This window comes from Saccostrea cucullata, unplaced genomic scaffold (assembly GCF_032062105.1).
Source record: "Saccostrea cucullata isolate Sc308-1 unplaced genomic scaffold, CSIRO_AGI_Scuc_v1 ctg787, whole genome shotgun sequence".
Taxonomy (NCBI): domain Eukaryota; kingdom Metazoa; phylum Mollusca; class Bivalvia; order Ostreida; family Ostreidae; genus Saccostrea; species Saccostrea cuccullata.
Genome location: NW_026933448.1, coordinates 200,660 through 212,486, shown reverse-complemented (window position 1 = coordinate 212,486; position 11,827 = coordinate 200,660). Strand labels below are relative to the sequence as shown.

Genomic DNA, 11,827 nt, shown 5'->3' with positions numbered 1-11,827 from the left:
TTGAAGGTGGATTATAAAAATCCATTTTTCATACGTATTCAATTCTCAAACATTTTTTAAAAAATAATTTATGACAAAACGTAAGTATTTTTTCCGTTGTCTATATTTAACAATGCATGGGACAAAAGGTATATTTTACCTCAATCCGATATTTCAATGACAGAAACCCTGTTATTTTATCAGTGTAGCAGAATACGACAACGTGATTTTACGAGATTGAATAACAAAAATCTTGAACACAAGTTGAAGCAAGGTTTGTGAACTAAGAGGCAAGCGGGATTGTTTTGATTACATCGGAATAATTCATTTAAATTCAGGACAATTAGGATTTCTTGCTGAGCAGATAATCGAACCAAGGAAACAGAAATGTGTGGCGACTGAAGGGACAAATCGATCACGATTTAAACGAATCTTAAACAAATCTTAATTGAATGTCTACGGGCACTTGTTTCTAGTTCGCTGCCCTCTGTAAGCGAGGAAGGATAAACACTCGCCTGGGTGAATTCACAATCAAACACAATTAATGAGCAATTTGTTGAGAAAAAGAGAAAAAGCAAACACTATAGTTGCTCTTTAAATATCTGGGCTGTGTAAGAAACCTAAGGAATGTAAAATATGAGATTGTCATTAGTGTGAGAAAACTCCACACCTGATCAATGTTACAGTATCCAGGCAGCATCAGGCGCGCGGACGCCGTGTAAACAACTAATGCCGGGATTACAGACAGCACGCGCGAAATTGTCGCTTCATCACCAGCACGTGTAGATGAACGGTACAACATATGTTGAAGACCCTGGAAAAGTTACAGAGTTTGAAGGAAGTACTATACGCATGCGTAATTCACAATGATGGCGACTTGCATGTAACGGAAAAGTGATAACACATAAAAAGTTTTTTGGAAGAAGTATTAATAGGTGATAAGTGCTGCATGTGTACGGAGGCTGGTATTGGTGCGGGTGTAGAACATGCGGTATTATGACGTGGAAATGGCTGTTTAGTGTCGTGTTGCTGCTGTTGATAGTTCCTGATGTCTCTGAGGGAACCCTAGCGAGAGGTAAGCCACGGCTATCCTATAATACAGGTGGAAACGCAATATGATGCTACGCCGTCTTACAGACTGCAGCTCCTTGTCTCTAGTACTTTGGTTCATGTTTATAACAGGGGCCGGCTAAGTTATACTGTTGTTTTTTTAGGCTATCATCTGCATTGTCTCTTTAATTATATATATATAGCTTGTTCCCTCTGTTTTCTTTCATTTCTAACTTTAATTAATCAGACATATGAATTTGAAACATAAGTACTCTTACTTTTGGACAAAAATTGGGATACAATCTTCGACTATTTTGAATTATCTATGAGGCCAACAAGTCACTGTTTGGATGACCCAAAATCTGCAGCGTGTACCCTGTGACCCATTTCCATGACATTGTACCGGAAACTGCAGCCTGTCGGTTACGATAATCTCTGGATCACCAATCGCAGAGAAGGAAAGGAATGTCTTTATCGGAGAATTCCCCGCTCATTGCATGCTTGATCTTCATTTATTTTGTATATAATGGTGACTATAAATCAAATGCTCCAAGTAAAACAACCAAAAAGCTTGAAGCTAACGTTTATAAAAGCATGCATATTTAATATTTTAAGATTCTGCCTCTTAAGTCGATGTCGACATTACCGAAAGTTAATACACATGTCGAGTCAGGGGATATACATTCAGTATAACCGAGAGTTAATTAAATCTCACTAATTGATCTGACAGTTAAATCTGAAACAAGTCCTCTGTCAAGTTGTGAATCTATTTGCCTTCAGATCCATTTCATCTAGGACAGAAAACACGGTCAGATTTCAGATTCATAAAATAACGGTAACAGATCGAGATAAACAATAGATTCGGTAAATCTGGTAACAGACTGGCTGGCCGCCATCTGAACAAACGGTCTACGGGGGATAGGAGATCAATGTCCTTAATTATTAAACACAAAGATTCAAAGTCGTGTCCACAACTGATCAGAACTCAAGTCCAGCCAACGAAAGAGATGCTGCAAGTTCCTTTATCTGTTTTGACAATGAAAATGCAATATTTCATTTTTAAAACAGGCATGCATACATGTTAAGAACAATAATTGGTGCAAGTATTCTCTTCTGCAAATCTACTAAAACAGAACTATTGTTTTATGATAAATGCCTTGACCCTAAGAGATGGGTGATTAAATATTTAGATTTACCTAGCGCCAAACAAAATGTACCAAATAGCTTTAAATTGCCAAATTCTAATCAAAAATTAGGTGATGGTCTCCGATTTCGAATTAAAATGAAATAATTTCAATATGAATTAAAAGTTTCTTGAATTAATTGTAGAGCAATTAATGTGTGTAGCAAAATTGCTAAACATGACAGCAACTCCTAACGGTTTAAAACTTTATGCAAAAAGGCATATTATAAATATACTTAGCTCTACATTTTGACAACTTAAGACGCATAAAACAACCGAATTAAAAAAGAACAACTATAATATTATGGCAGTTTCATAAGAAAGACAACATTTCTAAAAATTGTATTTAATTATGTTTTGGTTTCCTTTGGTTTATTGAGATAGAAAAATCTTGTAAAGTAAAAAGTTGTTAATTCATGCGTTAATTGTATTACCTTCATATTGTTTCCTTTGGTTTTCACAGTATTTTAAGCTTTAAAATCTATAAAGTTAACATTTTTAAAAAAATCTATTTTTCTCTGTAATAGAAATTAGATATTAGTTATCAAATGTTCTAAGTAGATTATTTCCCGGGATGTTGTGAAATTACAACTCGGCTTCATGTGCGATATATTCTGATGTTCTGCAAATTTTTGTGTGCTTTCTTTTAAATATAGACATATGATTAGAAAAATATACGTTGCATTTAACTGATGTATAACAAGACTCAGCCTTTCTTAATTACTGATTCCTAAGGAATGAAAAAATAGTTTTAATTACCTTTCTTACTAATACATCAAATTTAAAATAAACACTTGGTATTTGTAGAAAAAGATTTGGTCAAGACACTACAACACAGAAAATTTTGTACTCGATAAGTTTCCCGATCATATTTAGGGGATATGTTTGGTTATAAATTACATATCGCGTAATTCTTACTTTTGCCACTTCTTACTTTTCACATTATTAATCACATATCATTTAAACAATAAAATGCTTTCTTTGTTTGTTGTTACTGGAATATGTTGCAGAAAAAATACATAACCCGCGTAATTATGTATTTTTTCTGCGACAGCTGCTTCCGTTAATTCCAGTAATAACTAACAAAGAAAGCATTTTATTGTTTATATTTATATCTGTTTAAATAATCAATTAAAGTAGGATTAAAAAGATTAATTATTGTATTAATGATGCGAACGTCTTTATACGTTTCATTGATGGAACAGCCACCGATTAAGAAATCTGTACAGGCGACCTGTCTACTGTAGTTTATGCAGTGATGAACGCAATGGGGTTTCTTAAGAAATAAAGAAGAAAATATTCAGTGGATGTAAATATCTTTGCATAACGTGTATGAAAGTGTGTTTTAAATTTTCCTTTCTGATGCTTGAGCGATTGTAAGAGAAATGATGGATTCCCTTCAATAATTAACAAGTTATTTAATAATAAAGGCACCTAGAGAATATGGCTGCACTCTGAAAGAATTCTATGTAGATATATTTGTACAGCATTTTAGAATACAATGCTTAACAAAGTAGGAACCTCATATAAAAGCCTTTCTATCGATCAGAAGGTCCTGGGTATATGTCATTAAGGTATAGAGTCTCAATAAGAACCAGACTAGATACATCACCGTACGGCCTTGTCAGTGATTGTGTCATGTTTACCGGTCACGCCGTGGTCCTAGGAAGCCTCGTTTTAGGTTTAGGGATCACCGGATCTCCAACAGATCCAGGTGAGTAATTTTAGTTGGGGGGGGGGGGCAGGCAATGTAACGAGGAGTGGGACAGGTATTGTAATGAAGGGTGGGACAGTAAATTATATACCTATTGGGACAGTATATTAAATGAATAGTGGATCAGTAATGTAATAAAAGAGGACAGGTAATATAATAAAAAGTTAGACAATAATGTAATAAAGATTGGGACAGCAGTGTAATGAAGTGGGACAGGAATAAATTAAATGTAAAGACAGTAATTAATAGATTTGAGGACAGTAAATGTAATAAATATTTGGACAGTAAATGTAATAAATATGAGGACAGTAAATGTAATAAATATGAGGACAGTAAATTTAATAAATATTTGGACAGTAAATGTAATAAATATGAGGACAGTAAATGTAATAAATATGAGGTTAGTAAATGTAATAAATATGAGGTTAGTAAATGTAATAAATGTAAGGACAGTAAATGTAATAAATATGAAGACAGTAAATGTAATAAATATGAAGACAGCTATTGTAGTTTATAGTGTGACAATAAATGTATTAAGTATGAGTGCAGTAACTATAATGAATATGGTTCAGCAAATGTAATAAATATGAGGACAGTATATGTAATAAATATGGGGACAGTAAATGTAATAAATATGAAAATAGTAAATGGTTTACATACGAGAACAGTAAATGTAAGAAATATGTGGACAGTAAATGTCATGAAGATGGGGACAGAAATTGTAATAAATATGTGACAGTATATGCAATGAACATTGGGGGCTATAAATAAAAAAAAAATATAAAGACAGTAAATGTAATGAAAAGATTGACAGTAAATGTAATGAAAAGGCTGACAGTAATGTAATAAAGAGCTGTGCAGAATTTAAAAAGTTGTGTAATAAATAATGATAAAGTAAATGTAAAAATGTACGTGGTCAGTAAATGTCCTTTATCGTATGACAATAAATGTAATGGATTGTTTAAGAGTAATGTTTGAAGTCAAGGAATTGTAATTAATATTGAGACAGTTAATTTAATAAATAGCGGAACAGTAAATAAAATTGTGTATACCCTGGTGTTGATGTATCGTAGATAATATCGAAAATGGCGTATGCCTATTTACGAGTTGTGTTCAGCTTTAATGTCAATGATAGAGGGAAATTTATTTATTTGATAGAGGAGTAGTTGAAAAAGAAATTGTGGAATGAGTTAATGTAAATAGTGTTTAAAGGAATGAAGAAAATTTTGGTTGAATTATATGATAATGTTTGTTGGTTCATACATCAAGACAGTTATGTTCACTTAACATGCGTTTCCTCCTCTGATTTTGCCCCGAGTTCTAGCTGGTAGGTCCTTACAAACCATTGATTTAATGTGTTTGTTTGTAGAAATCATTCAAACCATGAATGTCTTAAAGAAATATCTGACAGATACACTTAAATAAAACAAACACATGGATATCTTAACCATCAATATGTTCGCTTTCATTTCGGGCGTGAGTCTCGCGAGTTCTCGTAACCAGCACGTGGTCGCATTAAAGAACACCACGTGCAAGAACAAGTGCTGAAATAAAACTTCTATTTATCGTCCAAGATCTAAGGGATTCTTTCTTTTGTTCATATTATGGTGTTTTTATGTGGTTTAATTTGTTGAGACTTTAGAACTAGCAGTCGTTACTCTTTGTAGTTTTTATATTTACTGCTCTTAATAGATAATAATGTGTTATACACTATAAAGGCGCTATGTTTGTTTGTTTGTTTGTTTTGCAACTTCTCTGTGGGAAAGGGGATACCTATAAGTTTCAGTCTTTGTTAGTAAAAAAACAAATATAATTTTGCTTTCTCCAAGTTTGTATGGATTTGATATCTAAATCTTTGATAAGAAATTTAGAATACTTGTATTTAATCCCATTTCAGGACACATGCTAGTGATGTACTTAATTATTTTACCCAAGCTGACACTGTTTAAACACGAAAAATTGGTTTCATTGATTGATAAATATATACTGTATTTTTGGAATCCTACAGGCAAAGCATCTCTAAAATATTTAGACATATCCTTCTCTTTCTTTAATTCAAAGTTCTTTTTTTTCCATCACCTTTATAATATATGCAATTTTAAACAGATCACTTTTCAGGACAGTTTGAATCAACAGATAAATTTATGTTGCTATATTTATTTTGTTAATTCTATCATTGACTAAGTTGTCATCTATTGAATTCCCATGGGTACCAATTGCGCTTATTAGCAGACCTATTTTTGTATTCATACGAAGCAGAATTTGTGCAAAATCTTATGCGTGAAAAGAAGAAAACACTTGCTGTGGCCTTCAACTGAACATTTAGATATATCAACGACGTATTGTCAATTAACAATGGTTATTTCCATTCCTATGTCGATAGGATATATCCTGGTTAACTTGAAATAAAAGATACCACAGAGTCTTACACATCTGTTCATACTTTGATATTTTACTTGAAAAAGACGTTATTGGTAATCTAACAACCAAGCTCTATGAAAAACGTGATGACTTTAACTCCCCTTGCTTATGCAGCAATATACCTTCATCACCTGCATACGGCGTTTATATATGTCAGTTGATTCGATACACAATGGCAATTTCTAAAAAGAGGTAAATTATTGACAAACAAGTTGATGAAACGAGAATATCAGCAGTCTGGCTTAAAGTCATCATCTCGTAAGTTATTTGGTCGATACATTGACCTTGTCAGCAAAGGCAATTTATCATTCAGTCAAATGCTGACTGACTTATAGTTAGTCCATTATTTATACCTGATCTGACGACAGATTTTTTCCGTTATTTCCCGATCATGACAAGGAGCACACGGCGGGTGTGAACGGTCAGCAGGGGATGCTCACTCCTCCATGGCACCTGATCCCACCTCCGATGTTTGCTCTGCTCCTATTTTGTATTATTTTATGGACTTTGGTATTGAATACTGTTCGTTATCTCCATATCCTTCATTCCTTTTTGCCAATATCCATTTTCTTCCGCGATACTAGTATTCACTAAAATTATTCTATAGACTTCATAAGTATCCACTTCAAATGACTTAGGTTTGGAAGATTTTATGTATCAATTAAATCAGGAACGCCGTTTAATGTAATTTTAACGAGATCCGTTTGTTTTAGCCATGTATAGTTGTGGTTCTTTTTATTTGACCTCTGCCTCGCCCACAGTAAGCGGATGCCATGATGATAACGTTAGATGAAAGTATATATCTCTATTTTTATGTGCACAGGTCTGGGTAGTGATGACGAAGTCAAGCTGATCCAGTACCTGTTTGTGGACAAAAACTACAATCCACTGATCCGGCCCGTCAGGAACATCAATGAGTCCATAGAGGTCCAGTTCAACCTGGCACTCAGTCAGCTGATCAGTGTGGTAAGTCATAACAGCTGTTCAGTGTGGTAAGTCATAACAGTCAGCTGATTAGTGTGGTAAGTCATAACAGTGAGCTGTTCAGTGTGGTAAGTCATAACAGCTGTTCAGTGTGGTAAGTCATAACAGTCAGCTGATCAGTTTGGTAAGTCATAACAGTCAGCTGTTCAGTGTGGTAAGTCATAGCAGCTGATCAGTGTGGTAAGTCATAACAGTCAGCTGATCAGTGTGGTAAGTCATATCAGCTGATCATTGTGGTAAGTCAGTCAGCTGATCATTGTGGTAAGTCAGTCAGCTGATCAGTGTGGTAAGTCATAACAGTCAGCTTAATTCAGCGTGTACACCAGTCAGCTTGATCAGTATGGTAAGTTATAACATTACAAGTCATTCATTCAGTCAGCTAAACTCAGCGTGTTATGTTACACCAGTCAGCTCATTAGTGTAGTAAGTCATAATAATCAGCTGATCAGTGTAGTATTACATTATGTATGTAAGCATTTCATGAAGGTTCTATCAAGTCCTATTTTAACTTTACTTAATCTTATATTGGTTACAGCTTCTTCTGGTAGGGGTGGGACGATAACTAACAATGGTTTATTTTTCAATGTAGTAAAGTGACATCTTAACTTTTATAAACTTATCTACCAAGTGTTCACAAACAAAATTCTTTGTTTATCAGGTTTATATATCCAGAGTTTTAACCTCTATACACAGAAAGCATGTAGAGCATTTGTTATTATTAATTGTTATAATTCATTTTTTTGTAATCTCCTTTGCTACAGACTTAGGAATAAATAATAATGTAAATGTGATGTTTTTAAAAATTTTAGTTGGTATTCTGGAACTACACAACTATTTGTAAACAACTTCTTAAAAGTAATTTGATAATAATAATATGTATGTATTATTTTTTTTTTGTATTTTAGAATGAAGAATTGATAAACTTTAAGTATTAATTTCAAAGCACACATGATTTGATATAGAATAATTTGTTGATTTAATGTTAAAAAATGAAATAAAATACTTAATAATTCTTTTGAATAGTTTTATAATTTATCATGTTGATTTAATGACCTTGAAATAAAATACATATATTGATAATTTATAATATCTACAGATTTTAAACCTTCAGGGAATAGATGGGCAGGAACAACGTCTTCACAATTATTAAAGGATAAGGTAGCCAAGATAAACATTGTGGTACTAAGGCATGTTTTTCATATATATTTTGCTTACTTGTTTTTTTTTTTTTCTGAGTTAAATATTCATCTGATTCTGTAAATTAGAACAGGATAGCCAATGAATGTGATCATTAAATTAAACAATTATTTGATTCACCAGTTAATTTACATGTACATTTTTATATTACTTACAGTACTGGTACGACTATCAGCTGAAGTGGAATCCGGACAAATATGGCGGAATTAAAACAATTCGCATTAACCATTCTAAGGCTTGGAGACCGGACATTGTTTTGTTCAATAAGTGAGTGTTAACTCTGTCTTTGTCTAACTTCCTGTTTGAATAGATATTGTGGAACTTCTGGCTTTGAACCTTAATATTTAAAAATACATCATCAGTGTAACTCCAACACTTCATATTCAAATACAATGTATATCTTCTTTATCTAGCTCTTTCTGTTAGATTTTATGTTTTCTTCGATTTTTTATGATTTTATGATTTGTAAACGCCTTATTATATGTGTATTTTGTGTGACTCCTCTGAAAAACAATTTTTTTTATGCCGAACAAAGAACAAAATCCCCAAAAGTACACAAACGAAAAAGTAAAAGCGCGGTAATGTTGAAGTATCATCTGCAGCGCGTTTTTTATTTTACTAGCGCTGACGGGAAATACCAGGTGAGCTACGAGTCTAATGTGGTGATGAATTATGATGGTCTGATCTATTGGATTCCACCTGCCATTTACCGCTCATCCTGTGATATCGACGTCAAGTACTTCCCGTTTGATCAACAAGAATGCGAAATGAAGTTCGGATCTTGGACGTTTCTGAAAAACCAACTCTTCTTCACATACTACCTGAACAGGAGGACTCTGGATTTTTCTGACTATTTACGCAGTGGGACCTGGGACATCATCGACAGTCCGGCCTGGATTCAAGAGCAGAAAGATCCCGTGTCTGGAGAAATCCGAGATTTGTACGTTGTGAAATTTGTTGTCAGAAGAAAGACCTTGTTTTATATTGTAAACCTAATCGTACCTTGTGTGTTGATTTCCTTTTCAAGCGTCTGTACATTCGCGCTTCCTAGTGACGGCGGGGAAAAGATTACAATGTGTATATCCATTCTTCTGGCTCTTGTTGTGTTTCTGCTGCTGATTTCCAAGATTTTGCCGCCTGCTCTGACGGTTCCTCTGATTGCTAAGTACCTTCTCTTTAACTTTATCATGACCATCATAGCAATCGGCTGTACCGTGTTTGTGCTGAACAAGAACCACAGGACGCCTCGGACTCACTCTATGCCCAGATGGATTCGACTTGTCTTTCTTTACTACCTCCCTAAATTCCTTTTCATGAAGAGACCAGGACACGAGACCCGATGGAAAGGTCGACAACTAAAGGACATAATGAAAGAGTCGAGAACAGGTACCCCTGATGATTCTCTATACAGGACGCCCGAAATTGGAAGAAAATATCCAGGTATAAATGATTCACAATTTGCGGAAGCAGACAACCATATCATTCCAGAAAACAACGAGACGATGTCATCTATTGACGTGTTCGGTGAAGATTTCAAGAGAGCCTCAGAGGCATTGAAGTTTATCCGACAGCACACACTGAAACATGACCATTACGACACAGTAAGTAAAAGGATACCATACTATTTTCTTCATTGCTTATCTTTTAGGTTTGTAGCACACTAGAACTATAAAATAGAAATTTATCTAAAAGTATGAAATAGTTTTACGATGTAAATGTATAAAAAAAAAAAAAGAAAACTGTTGAAAACTTTATGAAGTCCTAGGGTTTGTTTGGTTGATTAGTAGGTACACGTCTTTTTAAGAAATTTTCTTTCCCATTGATACGCCACTAAATAACAAAGGATAGATTCAAATTAAGATCTATTAAAACTGACGGCTTTTGTCTAATCCAATGTACATGTACTTGTCTCCACGTCCTGCACTGGGATTCGAACCAGTGACTGAATCATAGAATCTTTTTTCTACGTGCATCTAGTATAAAATTTCAAACCACTGCCCCTCGCGCGCGACCTTTGTGTTTGTCACTTTATTTAAGTCGTTTTTTGTTGTTGTAGATCATTGACGACTGGAAATTTGTGGCCAGTGTGATTGATCGTCTGCTGCTGGTCATCTTTCTCTTGGTTACTGTTGGGGGCACCATGGGCATCTTCCTCCAGGCCCCCAACATCTTCTCTGTCGTCGACCAGGACGCCATCATAGACAAACTCATGTCTTCCCTTAATTAACTTCTTCCTGTCGATCAAATAATCGAACACTCTCAAAGTTGATAAGATCAGTCCTACTTATACTCTCACAGATATTGTGGACGAATTAAGGACATTTCTTTTATTTTTAGAATGACCTTTATTCTATGCATTGTTTAGGTATCTTTATGGATGTATGTTGCATATTTTATGATCTTACACTTCTGATGATGTAAAGATATCCTTGTAGTTTATGCACAGTGTAAATATGTCTTCCAGATAAACATTATAACCTGTATAAAGCCCTGAATATTTTTAGATTTTATGTAAGGGTATATATAGTGCTATTATAAGCAGAATATTGTGATGTCTTCCCAATGAAGTGCATGTTTTCCAGAGGTTCCTTATATATTAAAATGGTGCGTTTTAGCCAAATCCTAGAACATATTTTCTTGTTATTTTCAGGGGTTTCTTATGTCCAATTGTGAATTTTTCCAACTTTTATTTTTTTAATCTATATATTTTAGAGAAGTAATCATAGTAACTCTAATTTTTTGTGATTGTTTATTGAATAAATATTTTCAAAAATTGCCAGATCTTGTTTAATTTACACTTTACCTCTAAAATAGCTTCATTGCTCTTGATATAACTTTTTATACCTTTGATCTTTTAGCGCTGATGGTAAATATGAGGTAACTTATGAATCAAATGTAGTGTTAATGCAGCCGGAGGGTCCAGAGGGGTCCGCCAACATCTACCAGGTCCCCCCAGCCATATACAAAAGTTCCTGTGACATCAACGTGGAGTACTTCCCTTTCGATGAACAGGAGTGTGAAATGAAATTCGGTTCTTGGACGTTTGAGGCGGACCAGCTTAACTTTACTTATTATAAATTCTACGGACTGGACATGACAGATTATTTAAAGAGTGGAACATGGGATATTGTCGACTGTCCAGCACGGATTGTAATCTGTACAGATCCAGAAACAAAGAGGCGTATCAGCATGTATATCGCCAAATTTATCATCCGTCGGAAAACGTTATTCTATACGGTGAACTTGATAATTCCGTGTATGCTAATTTCTTTCGTTAGTATATGTGTGTTTATGCTGCC

The 11,827-nt window shown here is 34.3% G+C and overlaps 1 protein-coding gene across 1 annotated transcript; it reads left to right on the top strand.

Moving 5' to 3' along the window:
- Positions 1 to 511: 511 nt before the first annotated feature.
- Positions 512 to 11,304, top strand: LOC134238376 (acetylcholine receptor subunit beta-like 1). The gene is made up of 5 exons (XM_062720510.1): positions 512 to 1,054; positions 7,171 to 7,313; positions 8,686 to 8,795; positions 9,151 to 10,129; positions 10,585 to 11,304. Exons 1-5 carry the CDS (start codon positions 976 to 978, stop codon positions 10,753 to 10,755), a joined length of 1,482 nt encoding a protein of 493 aa, XP_062576494.1. The 5' UTR covers positions 512 to 975; the 3' UTR covers positions 10,756 to 11,304.
- Positions 11,305 to 11,827: the final 523 nt, after the last annotated feature.

Excerpts from the sequence above, each read along its gene's own strand:
- LOC134238376 (XM_062720510.1), top strand. The coding sequence starts at position 976 with ATGACGTGGAAATGGCTGTTTAGTGTCGTGTTGCTGCTGTTGATAGTT. Across the intron at positions 1,055-7,170 it reads TGAGGGAACCCTAGCGAGAG|GTCTGGGTAGTGATGACGAA; the intron begins GTAAGCCACGGC and ends TTATGTGCACAG. Across the intron at positions 10,130-10,584 it reads AACATGACCATTACGACACA|ATCATTGACGACTGGAAATT; the intron begins GTAAGTAAAAGG and ends TTGTTGTTGTAG.